Genomic DNA, 19,880 nt, shown 5'->3' with positions numbered 1-19,880 from the left:
CTGTTTGACTTAATCCTCTCGGGCATGCTCTGTCATTCATTAAGATCATGGTTGATTTTCTACCTCAATGCCTTTCTCTTGTTTTTCTCCTCATATCACTTCAGTTCTGTGGTATCCAGAAACGTATTAATCTCTTTAGAATGTAATCAGTAATTGGGTCTCCAAACCTCCCTGGGGGAAATAAGTCAAAGATTCACTATCGTCTGAGTGAAGGAATTTTTCTTCATTTCAGAGCTAAATAGCCCATCCCGAGTTCTTCACTCATTAGCCAGGGGTAACATCAGCGTGCATCTGCCTAGCCTAGCCCTCTAAGAATGTTCGATCGTACAGTAGAACATTGCAGCACAGGAACAGGCCCTTCAGCCCACAATGTCCATGATGAACAGCTTTAAGGTGAGAGGGGCAAAGTTTAAAGCAGATGTGTGGGGCAAGTTGTTTTTCACAGGGGGTGATGAGTGCCTGGAGAGTGTTGCTGGGGGTGGTGGTGAGGCAAACATGATAGTGGCATTTAAGAGACGTTTGGATAGGCATTTGGATTTGCGGGGATTGGTGGGATATGGATTATGTGCAGGCAGGTAAGAGTTGGTCTTGGCATCATGTTTGCCACCAATATGGCAGACAAAAGCCCTGTTCTTGTGATGTACCGTTCTATGTCCGATGAACAAAAAGCCAAGTTAAATTAATCTCCTCTGCCTGCATGTGATCCGTATCTCTCCACATCGCTGCACAATCATGTGTCTATCTAAAAGCTTCTTACTATCATATCTACCCCCACCATCACCCTTGGTCGCGTTCCAGGCACCCGCCACTCTCTGTTTAAAAACACTTGCCTTGGCCTGCCCATCACCTGTATACTTTGAGCCTCTCACCAGAAACTTGTGCCCTTTCACCTTTGGAAAATAAAGGTCCTGACTATCTACCTCGTCGATGCCTCTCGTAATTTTATATACTCTTCTCGTCTTCTACGCTCCAGAGAAAACAACCATTCTTATCCAAACTCTGATAAAACGAGAGTCGCAGCTGATATAATCGCTGCCTCACAGCACCAGAGACCAGAGGGCTGAATTCTGACATTGGGTGCTGCCTGTGTGGAGTTTGCACGTTCTCCCTGTGACAGCATGGGATTCCTCCAGGTGCCCTTTCCTCCCACACCCCAAAGACGTGCAGGTTTGTAGATTAATTAGCCTCTGTAAATTGCCCCTAGTGTGTAAGGGGTGGATAAGAAAATGTGATAACGTAGAACTAGTGTGATCAATGCATTCAGTGGCCCGAGCGGCCAGTTTCCATGCTGTGTCTCTAAACTAAGCAGCAGTTTCGTCAAATGACTGCAGATTTCATTGGCATTGTTTTGTTAATTTCCTGTTCATTGCAGAATTCCTTTGAATCTGTCCCACTGGAATCTTAATGATGCTGATAATCAAGTCTGATTTTTCATTAGTTTAGTACTTCATATGTTGATGCAAGTACATCCAGCCAGCTGAGTGTCAAGGCAAAGGAGAGAGACCTGGACTGCATTTGCATCGAAGGATTTGCCAAGGAAAATTATTAGTTGTGCAAACGCTTAAATTAAATGACAAGTCAGTGCAGCCTGAATGAGGTGACATGCCAACGAAGAAATGTAGTGTGCAGAGAATTTGCAAGCCCTTAACATGTGATCTATTATTCGGTAATGACAGCCATTGCAGGGAGTTGAAGAGAAGCAGAATTGCATTGTTATATAGACCTTGATAAATTATGCAGACATGCTACCACGCCGAAAATGAAATAGGAAGGCTAAAATTTCACTTCTCCGATATCAGCTGTGATTTGACGTTGAGTTTGAGCATAATCTTTGGTGCTTTTTATTGAGTACCCAAATTTGTTATGAACTTAGGCTTATATATTCCACATTGACCAGGGATCCCCACACATTAACACATTAACACCATCTACACTAGAGACAATTTTTAACATTTATACCCAGCCAATGAACCTACAAAACCTGCACGTCTTTGGAGTGTGGGAGGAAATCGAAGTCCTCGGAGAAAACCCTAGCAGGTCACGGGGAGAACGTACAAACTGCGTACAGATAGCACCAATAGTCAGGATCGAACCCGGGCCTCTGGTGCTGTAAGTGCTGTAAGGCAGCAACTCTACCGCTACGACCCCGTGCCACCCTTGATGCTCAGTCATAGAGTCACAGAGTCGAACAGCAGGGAAAAAGGCCATTAAGCCCAACTCGTCCGTGCCGATCAAGATGCCCCATCTAAGCTAGCACTATTTACCCGCCTTTGGCCAAAACAAGGTTAATGGACTAGGGTTAATGAAGCATTACGCTGCTCCACCACAACTTCCTAATATTTGGTCAAGTTCCAATGAGATATGGAAGCTTCTCTGTGGAGTTTTACAGTCACAATCCAGGAAAAGTACACATATCTTATGGCCAATTGTGCTGGTACTCTAATCAGGATAGAGGGATTTGGTGACTGCAGATGCTCTCCACTGGAGCAACTGAAAACTGCTGGAGGAACTCAGCAGGTCAAGCAGCATCCGTGAAGCCAAAAGGATAGTTGTGGTTTTGAGCTGAGACCCTGCATCAGGATTCTAGAAGGTTTTGGAACGTGTTTTCTTCAGGTTTTCGCCTTTTCGAATCTAGTAAAAAAATTGCAGAATTGGTGGGAAGTTAATCATACATTCCCTGTTATCTGTCTTAACGTGGGACTGACGAGATGTTATCCTTCTCCGGATATCTCATGAGACCTTGCCTCAGGAGTATCTGGATAACACAAACATACTGGCCACAGCAAGGCTGTAAATGAGCCTCAATAATCCCTCTACAGAATCAAGTCCCTTTTGGGAAAGCAGCAGGTTAACAAAGTACTGGGTCAAGGTTTAGATTTCTTCTCAAAATAGATAATATAATGGAAAGATGTCGCATCAGGTCACATTCTACAAAGTTAACTCCGTTTCTTTCTGATCTGAGTATTTACAGCATTTTCAAATGTTTGGATTCATGTCAGATTTCTGATATTTACAGTGTTTTGTCAGAGAGTCACACAGCATGGAAACAGACTCTTCAGCCCAACTTGTCCACACCGACCAGCATGCCCCGTCTACACTAGTCCCACCTGCCTCCGTTTGATCCTCATCCCTCTAAACCTACCCTATCCATGTACTTTTGCTTTCGGAAGTGTCTCCATCTGGACACTCACGCTAAGTCGAGAGTAGGGAATGTGCCACTACCACAGAACTTTGAACCTTCACTAGTTGACCAGAGAGAAGAAGATCACTTGTGTACAGAATGTGTAAACGTATGCAATAGTTTCCATAACTCTAATGTGTCTCAAAGCAGAATGCTTTTGAAATATACCTTCCAATTATTTCCATAGTCTATTTTTCCTTTATTTCCTTCTCACATTGAGCGAGGCCATTCAGCCTATCAAGTCTATGCCAGCTGGCAGAGCAATCACACTGCCCACTAATGTTCCCTGTAACATATTCCCAACGTAGGTGGATTATGTACTTCACTTTACGATGCAATTGGCATGGTTTAGGATTATAACCCTTGAAAAACAAGTACCGACTGACGTTGCTATCGTTCCTCAAATGCTTTTGCAGCCCCGGAATTGTATCAGGCAGTGTGCACACACATGTCGTGAAGTGACTCTCACAATGCTGCTGGCAGCTTCTGTTTTCTTAATCATCTGTCAAATCATCCAAGCACCAGGACAACTGGAGTGACAACATGTGTCATGCACCCATGGCAGTCTTTTGGCACTGTGCCTCCGCATGTGCAAATGTGTGAACTGAGAACCCGATTCACCCCATTGCTCTGATACGTATATTCTGGGATACACATTCGTGCGAAGGAGGAAAGATGCACAAACACACGCACGCAAAGACGTCACCGACAAAGAGAGTGACGACTCTCTTTACTCCGGCTTTTTGTGTCTATCTCCTTCTCTCCCTAGATGCTGCCTGTCCTGCTGAGTTGCTCCAGCATTTTGTGTTGATCTAGTCTGAAGAAGGGTCTCGCCCCGAAACGTCACCCATTCCTTCTCTCCAGAGATTTTGCCTGTCCCGCTGAGTTTCTCCAGCATTTTGTGTCTATCTTCGACACAGACTACAGATAGGACACACACACACACCATGCACACACGCCCACACAGACACCACACATAAACAAGCAGGCACACAAATAACACACAGACACACACACGCACACAGACTGACACAGAGACACAACGCACACATCCACACACACATGCACACACACACACACACGCACACACGCACACACACGCGCACACGCACGCACACACACACACACACACACACACATGCATACAGTTGCGCGCACACACACACATAGACAGAGTCAGAGCTGGTTCATAAAAATGCATCAGGAATTAATCAACTGGTTCTTTTTAACAACTGAGATAGTTCATCACGAAGTGAGGAAGGTTTCCTGGGAGAAGTGTGGAAAGCACAGTAAGATGGGGTGATTTAAATGAGCACTAAGATACCCAGCTGTTCAGGACAGTGTGATATTTTTATCATGAGATTCCTCTTGAAGTGCTTTCAGTATTAGTTTAACAAAATTGCAAATCGTGAACTGTGAACAGATGATCGCCTGCTCCCGTTTCCAAATGGTTATTCTGCAGTATTCGGGGATGCTTTTCAAATTGATCGTCACAAAACAAATCTCTTGTTGGCAACAGGATGCCTGCTGTGTTCCCAGGAAATCTACAGGAGCAGCAACCTGCTCGTTACTTTGCTGTGTATATGAAACACAGCAGGTAGGAAGCTGAGGGAAAATTCTCTTTCGTAGTTCTCCACCACCTCATCCCCCTCCCCCATCCCCACATCCCCACATCACCCCCACCCAATACCAGCCCCAGACTTGTAATTAGAGTCATAGTGTAGACACAGGCCCTTCGGCCCAACTTGCTCAACATATCCCAGCTACACTAGTCCCACCTGCCTGCATTTGGTCCTATCCCGGTACCTGTCTAAATGTTTCTTAAACGTCGGGATCGTCCCAGCCACAACTACCTCCTCTGGCAGCTTGTTCCATACACCCACCATCTTTTGTGTGAAAAGAAATTGTGTGAATTTCTGAAAATAAAATTTATATTCACTGTTAAAGTCCATTTAGATGCAGTATGTCAGTACCAGTATTCTCCTCCATTTATCTCCTGTCCTCCTGCTGCACAAAAGCCAAAAATAAAGTACCATTTGTTGAGAAATGGTATGCTCAATCTACTGAATGGAAACGGACTGAAATCTTTTGAAGTCGGTTCATTTATGAGGTGATGAAATCTAGTGACGTTTGATCTCAACTGAGGTGAATCCCACCTCTGGACTCCCACCTATTTCTCCCCTTCCACCCTACCCCCGCTGCGTTCCTCCCTCTCACAACTCGCAAGTTGTCAATCCTGTCTCACACATCTGCTTTTATCTCTGGCCTCTGTTCCAACCCTCTGCCTATCAAAATCTCCCCTCGCCTGGGACCGCCTATTGCCTGTCACGCTCTGTCCAGCCTCTCCCTTCTTCCAGCTTTTTATCCCCCCACCTCCCTACATCAGTCTGAAGAAAGGTCTCGACCTGAAACATCACCTAGCCATGATCTAAATAAATGTTGCCTGATCTAAATGTTGCCGGAATGTCGGGATTGTCGTATGTTGAAAGGCTGGAGCGATTGGGCTTGTATACACTGGAATTTAGAAGGATGAGGGGGGATCTTATTGAAACATATAAGATAATTAGGGGATTGGACACATTAGAGGCAGATAACATGTTCCCAATGTTGGGGGAGTCCAGAACAAGGGGCCACAGTTTAAGAATAAGGGGTAGGCCATTTAGAACGGAGATGAGGAAGAACTTTTTCAGTCAGAGAGTGGTGAAGGTGTGGAATTCTCTGCCTCAGAAGGCAGTGGAGGCCAGTTCGTTGGATGCTTTCAAGAGAGAACTGGATAGAGCTCTTAAGGATAGCGGAGTGAGGGGGTATGGGGAGAAGGCAGGAACGGGGTACTGATTGAGAGTGATCAGCCATGATCGCATTGAATGGCGGTGCTGGCTCGAAAGGCCGAATGGCCTCCTCCTGCACCTATTGTCTATTGTCTATTATGCCAATGGTGCTGAAGCAAAGATGTTCGAGAGCTTCAAGTTCCGAGATGTAAATATCAACATCCATTTGTTCTGCCCGAATCACATTGATGTTGAGGCAAAGAAAGAACACCGATGCCTCTACTTTCTCAGAAAGCTAAGGAAATTCAACATGTCTCCAATACTCTCCCTAATATCTGCAGATGCACCATAGAAATGATCATATCTGGATGCACCACAGCTTGGCATGGCCACTGCTCTGCCCAAGACCTCAAGAAGTGGCAGAGAGTTGTTTTATTCTGCACTTTCTCTGTAGCTGTTACATTATATTATGCATTTCTGTTTCCTTTTCTCCCTTAAGAACAAGGGGTAGGCCATTACGGACTGAGATGAGGAAAAACTTTTTCAGCCAGAGAGTTGCGAATCTGTGGAATTCTCTCCCACAGAAGGCAGTGGAGGCCAATTCACTGGATGTATTCAAGAGAGAGTTAGACGTAGCTCTTAGGGCTAATGGAATCAAGCGATATGGGGAGAAAGCAGGAACAGATGATCAACCATGATCATCTTGAATGGCGGTGCTGGCTCGAAGGGCTGAATGGCCTACTCCTGCACCTATTTTCTATGTTTCTTCCACTACGGTGTCATTTCGCTTGAGATGGAATTAACGTCAAGGACTCAGTCTCTTAAGGATATTGAACCATACAGAGGAAGGAGGGGATAACATCATTCTTTCCTTTCTCAAAAATCTAAGAAATGCACTTTGTCAAGTAGATATTGGGAGGTGACCTGGGATAGAGGCACTGAGATGGATGTTGAGGCCGCACCCAATGTCCAAGCTTTGTACCAAACTGAAAGAGCTCATTCCCAACCAGGGAATGAGAATGGAAACCCACTACATCCCATACCATATTGCAAATAAACCAGTATCAGAACCAAAGTAAGTTGAGTTTATGAACACCCTTTTTTTCCCAAAATATCAGGTTGTTTCTGCCTTGACTGAAAGTGAGGTAAAGGGTTGTTCATTTATAACATAGATCATGGTGCTCTTGACTTCTGCTTCATTTCCCCACAGATGCACATTAGAGAAGTGTCAAATTTGCTTATTAACGCGCTTTCTCATTTTCTGTCTAAATTACAGGTTGCAAACCTCGCGTGTTCCATCTCAAATAACGAAGAAGGCGTGAAGTTGGTTCGCATGGCGGCAACCCAGATCGATAGCCTGTGCCCCCAGGTAAGACAGGGTGATGCTGAACACTGTGTGTTGGCTCATATACAATGGTCCTGTTTGCAAATATATGAACACCTGTTTGCAAATATATAAAACACTAGACCAAGTGGACCCGTTGGGCCCAAACCTCTCCTGCATTGGTGCAGCACCCTCTTCTCCCCCAGTCCCCTCTCCCCTCTCCCCTTCCCCACCCTTCCCTCCCCCCTCCTCCCCTACCCCCCTCCCTCCCTCCTCCCCCTCCTTCCCCCTCCTCCTCTCCTCCCCCCCACTCCCTCCCTCCCCTTCCCCTCCCCCTCCTCCATCCCCCCTCCCCCTTCCCTCCCCTTCCCTCCCCCCTCCCCTCCCCTTCCCCTCCCCCTCCCTTCTCCCCCTCCCTCCCTCCCCTTCCCCTCCCCCTCCCCTTCCTCCCCTCCCTCCCTCCCTCCCCTCCCCCTCCCCTCCCCCCTTCCCCTCCCCGCTCCCCCTCCCTCCCCCCTTCTTCCCTATGAGATAGATTTAAACTCTAAAATGTGAATAACTTAAAAAATATAACACCGATTTCAATGACACTTCCATTAGCACCAAAAGGACGACGGTGAGTAAGATGGGCCTAAACCTGTCGCACTGTCGTGTACCGTTTTGGCTGTAGTTCAGGAACAAACAAACAAACAAACAAATGAGAGTTTTAGTATATAGATGTCTTCCGCTGTCTTAAAACACGGTCGGAAGCTTGAATGCAAACGATAGAGGATTTTGAATGCAAAGTTATAAAAAGCAGAACCTGCAGAAAAATCTATTAATGTTGCAGTTCAATTCCTGCTAACCACAAGCCAATCCAAGTGTGAATGTAATCCAAGCCTGGAATTCTGAGCGTGCCAGTTTCAATTCCCATTCATAATTCTTGTTCCAAACATGAAATCAACCCCAGCAGTTGAATCTAATGCCAATCACACCAAACATAATGAACCAGCTGTCAGGTTTCTCCAGGAGACAGTGGTGCAATTTTTTTGCATCCCATTTTGCTGCTTTCTGTATGTTTTGTGGGGAAGAAATGGAGGACGATTCTTGTTATTCCAATGAACGTGGGCCGAGATCAGAAAACGCCCAGACGCTCACACGGTAGACCGTGGCGCTTCAGGTCAACCAAAGTTAACATTTCATGGATGTTGGCCGGTCACCACGACTGTGAAATCGAACAGTTTCAAAGCAAACATAGAGATAGGGAAAAGAACGGACTTGAGAGGCTGGATGCAGGGATGATGCTTCTCCTGTCTAGAACCAAGAATCACATCTTAAAATAAGCAGTGAAGGAAAGAGCTGCAGATGTGGGTTTAAATCGACGATAGACATAAAATGCTGGAGTAACTCAGCTGGACAGGCAGAATCTCTGCAGAGAAGGAATGGGTAACGTTTCAGGTCGAGACCCTTCTTCAGGCTGTCAGCCATTCAAGACAGAAATAAAATACCCAGTTGTGCGGCACGGTGGCGCGGTGGTAGAGTTGCTGCCTTACTGCGCCAGAGACCTGGGTTTGATCCTGATTCTGGGTTCGATCCTGGGTTCGTCTGCACGGAGTTCGCACATGCTCCCCATGACCTGCGTGGGTTTTCTCTGGGATCACCGGTTTCCTCCCACACTCCAAAGACATGCAGTTTTGTAGTTTAATTGGCTTGGTAAAATTGTAAATTGTCCCTTGTGTACGTCTTTGTGTACGGGGTGATCACTGTACGGACTTGGTGGGCTGAAAGGCCTATTGCCGCGCGCTGTGTCTCTAAATTAAACTAAACTAAGCCAAACTAAACATATATTTTGACAGTGAGTCTTTGGAATTCTTTATCCAAGTGGATCATTGAAGCTCATTCACTAAATACACGCAAAACCGATTACTAAATTTATAGATATTAAATTAATCAATGGATAGGGGTTTAATGCGGAAATTCTCCATTGCATTAAAAGATCAGTCAAGATCTTATTGAGTGGTGAAGCAGGCATTAACAGCTGTAAGGCCTAATCCTGCTTCCATTTAAGTTCGGTGTAGGAAGGAACTGCAGATACTAGTTTAAACCGAAGAACTCAAGATTCATAAGAACTTAAAATAGAAGATAGACACAAAATGCTGGAGTAACTCAGTGGGACAGGCAGCATCTCTGGAGAGAAGGAATGGGTGACGTTTCGGGTCGAGACCCTTCTTCAGACAGGTTAGGGATTTGGGAAACGAGAGGCATAGATGATGATGTAGAGAGATAAAGAACAATGAATGTAGAGAGATAAAGAACTTTATCTCTCCACATCATCGTCTATATATCTCTCCTTTTCCGAATCCCTAACCGGTCTGAAGAAGGGTCTCGACCCGAAACGTCACCCATTCCCTCTCTCCAGAGATGCTGCCTGTCCCACTGAGATACTCTGGCATTTTGTGTCTATCTTCTATTTTAAGTTCCTATGAATTATGCTGCCCTGTGAAACATATCACAAAGACATTCTGCAGCCACCTTCACCACGTTAGAAGCTCCACCTTTAGTCCATTGGATTTTCTTCAGGTTATCACGAAGTGAACATCTCGTAAAACTGTCCAACTGCACGCCGCCTGTCATTCTTCATTAACTACATGCAAATCCAAGCTATCAGCTCTCACTCCAGCTGAGTTAAGTCGTTACGGCAAATGAAATTACAAGCCGAGATTTATCCTCACAGTGAATGGATTACGGAACAAAGATTAACAAATTGGCTGTTTCATCTTTACAAATCCCGATGATCTGATATAAGCACCAGCATGATCTACATGTGGCACATCATGACAAGCAAGTCACGCATTGATCGCAATCCAGCTGCGATGTAAACCTTTGATATACGATACAAAAAGCACCTGCCGTGCTGTCAGACAGGAATGCAGAACAATCCAGCTGAAGTGTGTGAGGCTACCGAAAGTGTGCTGATTCACCTCCGTGCAGCTTCAGTCGCTTCGCAGGCTTTTGACTGCGGCGACAGCCTCTGCCGGGGGTTTGGAACCCGTGCTTCACTTAGACAGCGGTCTCATACATCAGTAAAACGCAGCACGCTGCCTCTTTGTCAAGTGCTGTCTTCCTTTCAGCTGATACCTTCATAAGCTTGGCATCATGCCATGGGAGGAGCTAATCAGCGTGTCAGCCAAATCATAATTGTATATCTTATCCAAAATCAGGACACTTGTATTAATAACACAGAAGTGGGTAAAAAGCCACAGGTGTTAGTCCCTATCGGATTCTTCTCCTGTCTACTCTGTCCATTCCTTTCCCTTGATGGTTTCCTGTGTCTTGGTATTTGTTTTGCCTGTACCTTTGCACCTGTGAGTTTCTCTTGCCCTCTGGAACTCAAGCTCAGCCTTTCCCATGGTACTGAAAGCCTTCCGCAGTAGTGAGTTCAAAGTTCAAAAACACTTTATTTGTCCCGGTGGGGCAATTTTACAAAGGCACGTAGAGTGGTATAAAAACCATTGGGTGCGTGGGGGGGGGGGGATTAGCAGGGTGAGCAGCGGGACGGGGTGGCTGGGAGTTGAGGAGCTGAACAGCCTTGGGGACAAAGGTTGCCCTTCTCCTCTGTGTCCCACAGCCTGGGCAGCCAAGCCGGCGTCCTGAAGGGAGCCACTCAAACGCAGAGAACAGGACGTGTGAGGGGCCCTGCCAGCTGACCTTAGCATCTGCTGGTCACCTGGCATAGGGTGGAGAGGGCTCTGACAGGGAGTCCAATAATTTTGGAACTGACTTTGGCTGTGCTCTGCTGGCGGTTTCTGTTCTGAAGGCTGATGGAGTGGAACCGGCAGGTGAAGGAGAACGTGATGACGCTCTCAATGAAGGAGTAGTAAAACGTTATGAGGATGTCCTTGCTGACCCCAAAAGAATTGAGCTTCCTCAGGAGATACTGCCGCTGCTGGCATTTCCTGAGGATACCCTCTGATTTGTGGAGTATGGTTCAGTAAGCTTTCAATATCCCATTTCGTCTTAGTTTATAAAGTGCAATAGTTTTCTTCATTGGTCATGAGCATCAAGTCATGAGTTTTCTTTATTAATCATGAGTCATGAGCATTGGTCATGAGCATTAAATGAAACTAGATTAGACAATAGACAATAGACAATAGGTGCAGGAGTAGGCCATTCGGCCCTTCGAGCCAGCACCGCCATTCAATGTGATCATGGCTGATCATTCTCAATCAGTACCCCGTTCCTGCCTTCTCCCCATACCCCCTGACTCCGCTATCCTTAAGGGCTCTATCTAGCTCTCTCTTGAATGCATTCAGACAATTGGCCTCCACTGCCTTCTGAGGCAGAGAATTCCACAGATTCACAACTCTCTGACTGAAAAGGTTTTTCCTCATCTCAGTTCTAAATGGCCTACCCCTTATTCTTAAACGGTGGCCCCTTGTTCTGGACTCCCTCCAACATTGGGAACATGTTTCCTGCCTCTAACGTGTCCAACCCCTTAATAATCTTATACGTTTCGATAAGATCTCCTCTCATCCTTCTAAATTCCAGTGTATACAAGCCTAGTCGCTCCAGTCTTTCAACATATGACAGTCCCGCCATTTCGGGAATTAACCTAGATTTCCAGCACAAGCTGGATTATGAGATCAATCCTTCTCCCTACCTGCTCAGTGGTGAGTGTATGGAATGAGCTACCAGAGGAGGTAGTTGCGGCAAGTACAATAACGACATTCAACAGACATTTGGACAGGTACACGAATAGAAAAGGTTTAGAGAGATAAGGGCCAAAGGACCTATTTCCTAACTCTATTGCTCGATTGCTGTATGATTATGACATGCATGCAATTTCCATAAAGCACATGGGAAACTCTGGGACATTGAGTACATGAGCCAGGAATTTCATACCTTTTCTTATCTCTAGTTTCCCTCTCCTCAGACACTCAGTCTGAAGAAGGGTCTCGACCTGAAACGTCACCTATTCCTTCTCTCCAGAGATGCTGCCTGACCCTCTGAGTTACTCCAGCATTTTGTGTCCATCTTTAGGAAGTCATGATGCAGCTTTATAGGACTTTGGGAAGGCCACATGTGGAACATTGCATACAGTTCTGATTTCCTCATTACAGTAAGGACGTGGAGGCTTTGGGAAGGGTGCCAAAGAGGTTTAACAAAATATGCCTGGATTAGAGGCCATTAGCCAGAAGGAGAGGTTTGACAAACTTGGATTGTTTTCTCAGGAGCATTAGAGGCTGAGGGGTGACCTGATAAAAGTGTGTAAAATTATGAGGCATAGATAGGGTAGACAGAACCATTTTCCCAAGGTTGAACTGTCAAAAACTAGGATGCATAGCTTTAAGGTGAAAGGGGCAAAGTTTAAATGAGATTTGCGGGGCAAGTATTTCACACAGGTGGTGGGTTCCTTAGAATGTACTGACACAGATGATGGTGGAGACAGTTTGATAGCACCATTTATAGAGTCATAGAGCATGGAAACAGGCCCTTCAACCCAACTTGCCCATACTGATCAACATGCCCCATCTACACGTCCCACCTGCCTGTGTTTGGCCTATATCATAAGGTCACAAGGCATTGGACTAGAATTAGGCCTTTCGGCCGATCAAGTCTACTCCGCCATTCAATCATGGCTGATCCAACTCTTCCTCCTATCCCCATTCTCCTGCCTTCTCCCCATAACCTCTGACACCTGTATTAATCAAGAATCTATCTATCTCTTCCTTAGAAATTTTCACTAAAATATCCCTCCAAACCTATCCGATCCATGTACCTGCCTAAATATTTCTTAAACGTTGCAATAGTTCCTGCCTCAACTACTTCCTCATGACAATGTACCATACACCCATCACCCTGTGTGAAAAAAAGTTCTCCCTCTGGTTCCTTTTAAATCTTTCGCTGCTGACCAGAAACCTATGTCCTCTTGATTCCCTTATTTTGGGCAAAAGACTGTGCATCTACCCAATCTATTCCCCTCATGATTTTGCACACCTCGATAAAATTACCCCTCATCCTCCTGTGCTCTAAAGAATAAAGTCCTAGCCTGCTCAACTTCTCCCTATAGCTCAGGCCCTCACTCAAGTCCTGGCAACTTTCTTGCAAATCTTCTTTGCATCCTTTAGATCTTGATAATATCTTTCCTATAATGAAGTGCCCAAAACCGAATGCAATACTCTAAATGCGGCATGACCTCCCAACTTCTATACTCGAGCCGCGATCAGCGATCGATAAACGTGATGGGGGTGGAAGAGCAGACAATGGAGGACTGCCGTGAAGAACAATGGGGACCCTGTGTGGGGGGACCGCCGTGAGGGACGGTGGGAGAACTAAGGGGGTCCCGGTGTGGGGGAGGGGGGGAGCGCTTTAGTTTAGAATCCTCTGCCCAGGGGATAAGCCTGTGTTTGTTTGTTTGTTTGTTCATTCATAGAAACATAGAAAATAGGTGCAGGAGGAGGCCCTTCGGCCCTTCGAGCCAGCACCGCCATTCATTGTGATCATGGCTGATCATCCACAATCAGTAACCCGTGCCTGCCTTCTCCCCATATCCCTTGATTCCACTAGCCCCCAGAGCTCCATCTAACTCTCTGTTAAATTCATCCAGTGATTTGGCCTCCACTGCCCTCTGTGGCAGAGAATTCCACAAATTCACAACTCTCTCGGTGAAAACGTTCCTTCTCACCTCAGTTTCGGTGAAGGCGCTGAGCCCACGGCGGCCAGACAACAGTCGATTGTCTTTTTCTTTTTGTTTTCACTTTTAATTTTAAGTTTTTGTGTACCTTGTGTGTTGTGACTGTCGGCAGACCAATTACCCCCCTGGGGATGAATAAAGTTTTATCACATCGTATCGTAGGGTATCGTATCGTACTCAATAATCTGATGTCGGAACCCTGGAAACCTGGTGTCAGAACCCCAGAAATCTTTCCCCTTGCTTTCATGAAAACTGTAGACCAAAAGGTTAAACATCCACCTCTTCATTTTGATCGATGTTGATTTCTCCTAAATATGCTGTGCTGAGAATGTTTGCACAGTGGGCGCTGCTGTAATGCAAGTTGTTTTTGTTGTTGTAAATGAGCTGGTCTTATGACATGAAACAGTTGGGCCTTTAAGCCCACAATGTCAGTGCCGAATGTAACATCAAGATAAACACTTCTCATCAACCTGCACATGATCCATATCTCTCCTTCTCTGCAAATACACGTGCCTTTTCAAAAGCCTCTTACATGGCACTACACACAATCCTTCTTATGTGGTCTGACCAAAATCTGATAGAGCTACATTATGACTTCCTGACTCTTATGTCCAGTGCCCCAACCAATGAAGGCGAGCAAACCATTTCATAAGCTCATGTTCATAAGTGACAGGAGCAGAATTAGGCCATTCGGCCCTTCAAGTCTACTCCGCCATTCAATCATGGCTGATCTATCTCTCCCCCCTCCCCCCATACTCCTGCCTTCTCCCCATAACCTCTGACATCTGTACTAATCAATAATCTATCTATCTCTACCCTAAAAATATCCATTGACTTGGCCTCCACAGCTTTCTGTGGCTAAGAATTCCACAGATTCAGCACCCTCAGACTAAATAAATTCCTCCTCATCCCCGTCTTATTTGCCTTCTTTACCACTGTCTACTTTTCGGGAGCTATGGACTTGGACCCAAGATCCTTTAATACAAAATAAACCGAACTGCTGATCTTCCAAGGGCAATTCCTGCAAAATTCAGGAGAGTGATAAAGCAACCTAACTTCCAAACCATCCACACAATCAGTCAAGTCAAGTCAAGTCAAATTTATTTGTCACATACACATACACGATGTGCAGTGAAATTAAAATGGCAATGCCTGCGGATTGTGCACAAAAAAGAATTACAGTTACAGCATGTAAATAAAGTTAATAAGTTACTATATACTATATATAGTATATATACTAAAATTTAGTCTCTGGGGTTATAAAAGTTGACAGTCCTGGTGGCCTGTGGGAAGAAACTCCGTCTCATCCTCTCCGTTTTCACAGCGTGACAGCGGAGGCGTTTGCCTGATCGCAGCACACTAAATTCCCTTGGCTGTCATTTTTGCAGAATTAAAAGTATATCGTGATTTTGATAAGAAATCAGTGAATGGCCAAACAGTGGGAAACTCTAAATGTAAGTTAGTAAACCAATAGAAATATTTGGTAATTTATCTGTGGCTTTTCACACTTTTGTGCTTCCGTGCAATTAATCCACTTCAATCTGACTTTATATTGTGGTTTATGATATTATTTGAATGGCTCACATCCATTAGGTACTAACTATGTGCAATATTTCAAACAACCATTGATAGTGACCAACCAATTATAATAAATTGTGTAATTACATTAAAGAAATTGCATACAGTTTAAAATTTCCATGTCAATAAAGATGTTTTTTTTCATTCCAGTCACATTTGGTTCAGTTTGATTTCAAAATAGTTTCTCTGATGATTGCTCCACCATTAAAGAAAATTGGGTTCTACTTATGTAACGGACATATCACCTCACAATGATGTTCCCCTCCATTGCAATGCAAAAACTCAATTCAGTTGCTATTCACACAAGTCATCACAAACTGAATGGGCAGATGGAAATCTGATTCTGTAATTTATAAACTACACCCAGTGTCTGTGCTTATATTTCTGGTCTTCGGCCTTGCTTAGTGAACCAACTTTAGTTAAACTCCATTCAATCCACCACGTATACCCGATATTGTGTACAGTTTTGGTCTCCTAATTTGAGGAAGGACATCCTTGTAATTGAGGCAATGCAGCGTAGGTTCTCAAGATTGAGCCCTGGGATGGCGGGACTGTCATATGAGGAAAGATTGAAAAGACTAGGCTTGTATTCACTGGAGTTGATTCACTGGAGAGGGATGAGAGGGGATCTTATAGAAACATATAAAATTATAAAAGGACTGGCCAAGCTAGATGCAGGAAAAATGTTCCCAATGTTGGGCGAGTCCAGAACCAGGGGACACAGAATAAAGGGGAGGCCATTTAAAACTGAGGTGAGAAAAAACTTTTTCACCCAGAGAGTTGTGAATTTGTGAAGTTCTCTGCCACAGAGGGCAGTGGAAGTCAAATCACTGGATGGATTTAAGAGAGAGTTAGATAGAGCTCTAGGGGCTAGTGGAATCGAGGGATATGGGGAGAAGGCTGGCACGGGATATTGATTGGGGACGATCAGCCATGATCACAATGAATGGCGGTGCTGGCTCGAAGGGACGAATGGCCTCCTCCTGCACCTATTTTCTATGATTCTATCAATTTAAAATTTATTTGAGACTTATCTCGCATGTGTACATATAATAGTGAAAGGCAAGGATATAGTGGACACAAAATGCTGGAGTAACTCAGCGAGTCAGGCAGCATCTCAGGCAGCATCTCACTCTAAAAGATAACCTAGTAATCCACTTCATTGCATTACCAAGTACCAGGTCTAGACTGTGACACTCCATCCCCTTAATAAATGAGTAAAACCAATCCAGTCATGATTAATTGCTACCACAGCAAAAAGTGAATATGTAATGTTGCATCAGTGAACTAAACACCAATCTTATATATTAAAACCAGATACAATGCTGAAAGAAAGGACAGAGCAAGCTGGAGTCACTCAGCGGGTCAGGCAGCATCCCTGAAGGGCATGGATAGGTGACGTTTCGGGTCAGGACACTTCCTCACACTGGTATGAATCTGAAGAAGGGTCCCAACCCTGAACGACATCTACTACAAACCTACTGACTCCCAGAGCTGACTTGACTACACATTTTCCCACCCTTTTTCCTGCAAAAACTCTTTCCACTTCTCCAAATTTCCCCGTCTACACTGCATCTGCACCCAGGATGAGGTGTTCCATACTAGGGTATCGGAGATGTCCTCATTCTTTAGGGAACGGGGGTTCCCCTCTTCTGTTATAGGTGAGGCTCTCACTAGGGTCTCCTTAATATGCCGCAGCTCCGCTCTTGCTCCCCCTCCTGCTATTCGTAACAAGGACAGAGTCCCCCTTGTCCTCACCTTCCACCCCATCAGCCGTCGCATACAACAAATTATCCTCCAACATTTCCGCCACCTCCAACGGGATCCCACTACTGGCCACATCTTCCCATCTCCACCCCTTTCTGCATTCCACAGAGACCGTTCCCTCCGTAACCCCCTGGTCCACTCATCCCTTCCCATCCAAACCACCCCCTCCCCAGGTGCTTTCCCCTGCAACACCTGTTCCTTTACCTCCCGCCTCGACTCCATCTAAGGACCCAAACAGTCTTTCCAGGTGAGGCAGAGGTTCACTTGCACCTCCTCCAACCTCATCTATTGTATCCGCTGTTTCAGGTATCAACTTATCTACATCGGCGAGACCAAGTCCAGGCTCGACGATCGTTTCGCTGAACACCTCCGCTCAGTCCGTCTTAACCAACCTGATTTTCCGATGGCTCAGCACTTCAACTCCCCCTCCCATTCCCAATCTGACCTTTCTGTCCTCGGCCTCCTCCATTGCCAGACTACGGCCCAGCGCAAATTGGAGGAACAGCACCTCATATTTCGCTTGGGTAGTTTACACCCCAACAGTATCAACATTGACTTGTGTAATTCAGATAGTCCCTGGTCTCCCTCTCTATCCCCCTACCCCTTCCCAGTTCTCTCACCAGTCTTCCTGTCTCCTACTATATCCTATCTTTGTCCCACCCCATCCTCTGACCAGTCTGAAGAAGGGTCTCGACCCGAAACGTCACCCATTCCTTCTCTCCAGAGATGCTGCCTGACCCGCTGAGTTACTCCAGCATTTTGTGTCACTTATATATGTTCTTCATGGGTGCTGCTTGACCTGCTGAGTTACTCCAGCACTTTCTGGATTAAACCAGCATCTGCAGTTCCTTGTTTCCAGATACAACACTGCCCTGCCTACACCAAACTGAAACTGAACTGTTTCTATGCCAATATGTCCACCTATGCATGAGTGCTAACTTATTTTATTACTCAATGTTTCTCCTGAAGGCCTGTTAGGCTATTGACTAATTGACAGACAACTGTTTCATCGAAATTTGATAAGCTACATGATGATTAATGCACCATAGTCTGATTTGAAACAGTGTCTGACTTCAATAGATGTTTGTAGCATTGTTAAATTTAATTTAGTTTAATTTAGAGATACAGTGCCCTTTAGGCCAGCGGAAACAGGCCCTTTGGCCCATCAAGTCCGCAGCGACTAGCGATCACAGCACATTAACACGACCCTACACATACTAGCGGCAATTTTACATTTATAACCAAGCCAATTAACCTACAAACCTGTACGACTTTGGAGTGTGGGATGAAACTGAAGATCTCAAAGAATACCGATGCAGGTCACGGGGAGAACGTACAAACTCCCTGCAGGCAAGCACCCGTAGTTAGGATCAAACCCAGGTCTCTGTAAGGCAGTAGCTCTACCATTTGGCCACTCATTATTAAATTATTTTTGGTGTTACAAAACCTCCCATATAAACTTAACCTTTATTCTCACAGATTTCACCCTATGTTTAGCAGGTTTTCTGAATTATTTTGAATGACTTTGAATTGATGAATCTTTTATCTATAATAATTTTCCAAAGGAGATTTTAGATGGTTAACAGTAATAGGAAGTTGAAATGGATATATTTATTTTCTCTTTAATCAACCTATTCTCAATATCAATCTATAAACATGTTCCTGCTTTTCCAACCTTGTTAAATATTCAACAGTGGCATAAAATTCTCTTTTATTTCAGATTTATGGTCAGGGTGGTGTATCGCACCTGTATATCACAGAGTATTATTTTTTCTCACGTTTACCTCTGCCCTTATTCATCTCTTTTCATTTCTATCTCCTTCAGATAGGACAGTTGCAGTTAAAAAAGCATCCCTTATCTTCTCTTAAGCAGTACTACCACCATTTGTGTTATAGCTTCTCCGATCTGAGGCATGTGCTTTGCTCCCTTCACCCCTCTCTACAACTCAAAATATGCTTCAATCTAAAATGGTAACATTGTTAAAAAAGACACAAAGTACTGGAGTAACTCAGCTGGTCAGGCAGCATATGGAGAACATAGATAGGTGAACATAGGTAAGGTCCCACATAGGAGATTAGTGGGCAAAATTAGAGCACATTGTATTGGGGGTAGGGTACTGACATGGATAGAAAATTGGTTGGCAGACAGGAAACAAAGAGTTGGGATTAACGAGTCCCATTCAGAATGGCAGGCAGTGACTAGTGGGGTACCGCAAGGCTCGGTGCTGGGACCACAGCTATTTACAATATACATTAATGACTTAGATGAAGGGATTAAAAGTGACATTAGCAAATTTGCAGATGACACAAAGCTGGGTGGCAGTGTGAACTGTGAGGAGGATCCTATGAGGATGCAGGGTGACTTGGACAGATGCATGGCAGATGCAGTTTAATGTGGATAAATGTGAGGTTATCCACTTTGGTGGTAAGAACAGGAAGGCAGATTATTATCTAAATGGTGTCAAGTTAGGAAAAGGGGAAGTACAAAAAGATCTGGGTGTCCTTGTTCATCAGTCACTGAAAGTAAGCATGCAGGTAGAGCAGGCAGTGAAGAAAGCTAATGGCATGTTGGCCTTCATGACAAGAGGA

At 44.9% G+C, this 19,880-nt stretch overlaps 1 protein-coding gene across 5 annotated transcripts in view; it reads left to right on the top strand.

Moving 5' to 3' along the window:
- ctnna2 (catenin (cadherin-associated protein), alpha 2) overlaps window positions 1–19,880 on the top strand; it is a 1,150,825-nt gene that overhangs the window by 754,524 nt on the left and 376,421 nt on the right. For all 5 annotated transcript variants that reach the window (XM_078407736.1, XM_078407821.1, XM_078407459.1 and 2 more), the window contains one exon: window positions 7,226–7,318. In XM_078407736.1, coding sequence (XP_078263862.1) covers window positions 7,226–7,318 — 93 coding nt within the window. The remainder of the gene's footprint in view (window positions 1–7,225; window positions 7,319–19,880) is intronic.

The sequence above is a fragment of the Rhinoraja longicauda genome, chromosome 1, assembly GCF_053455715.1.
Source record: "Rhinoraja longicauda isolate Sanriku21f chromosome 1, sRhiLon1.1, whole genome shotgun sequence".
NCBI classification, from domain to species: domain Eukaryota; kingdom Metazoa; phylum Chordata; class Chondrichthyes; order Rajiformes; family Arhynchobatidae; genus Rhinoraja; species Rhinoraja longicauda.
Note: the sequence above shows the minus strand (reverse complement) of the source record. Positions and strands in the feature narration are given on the sequence as shown.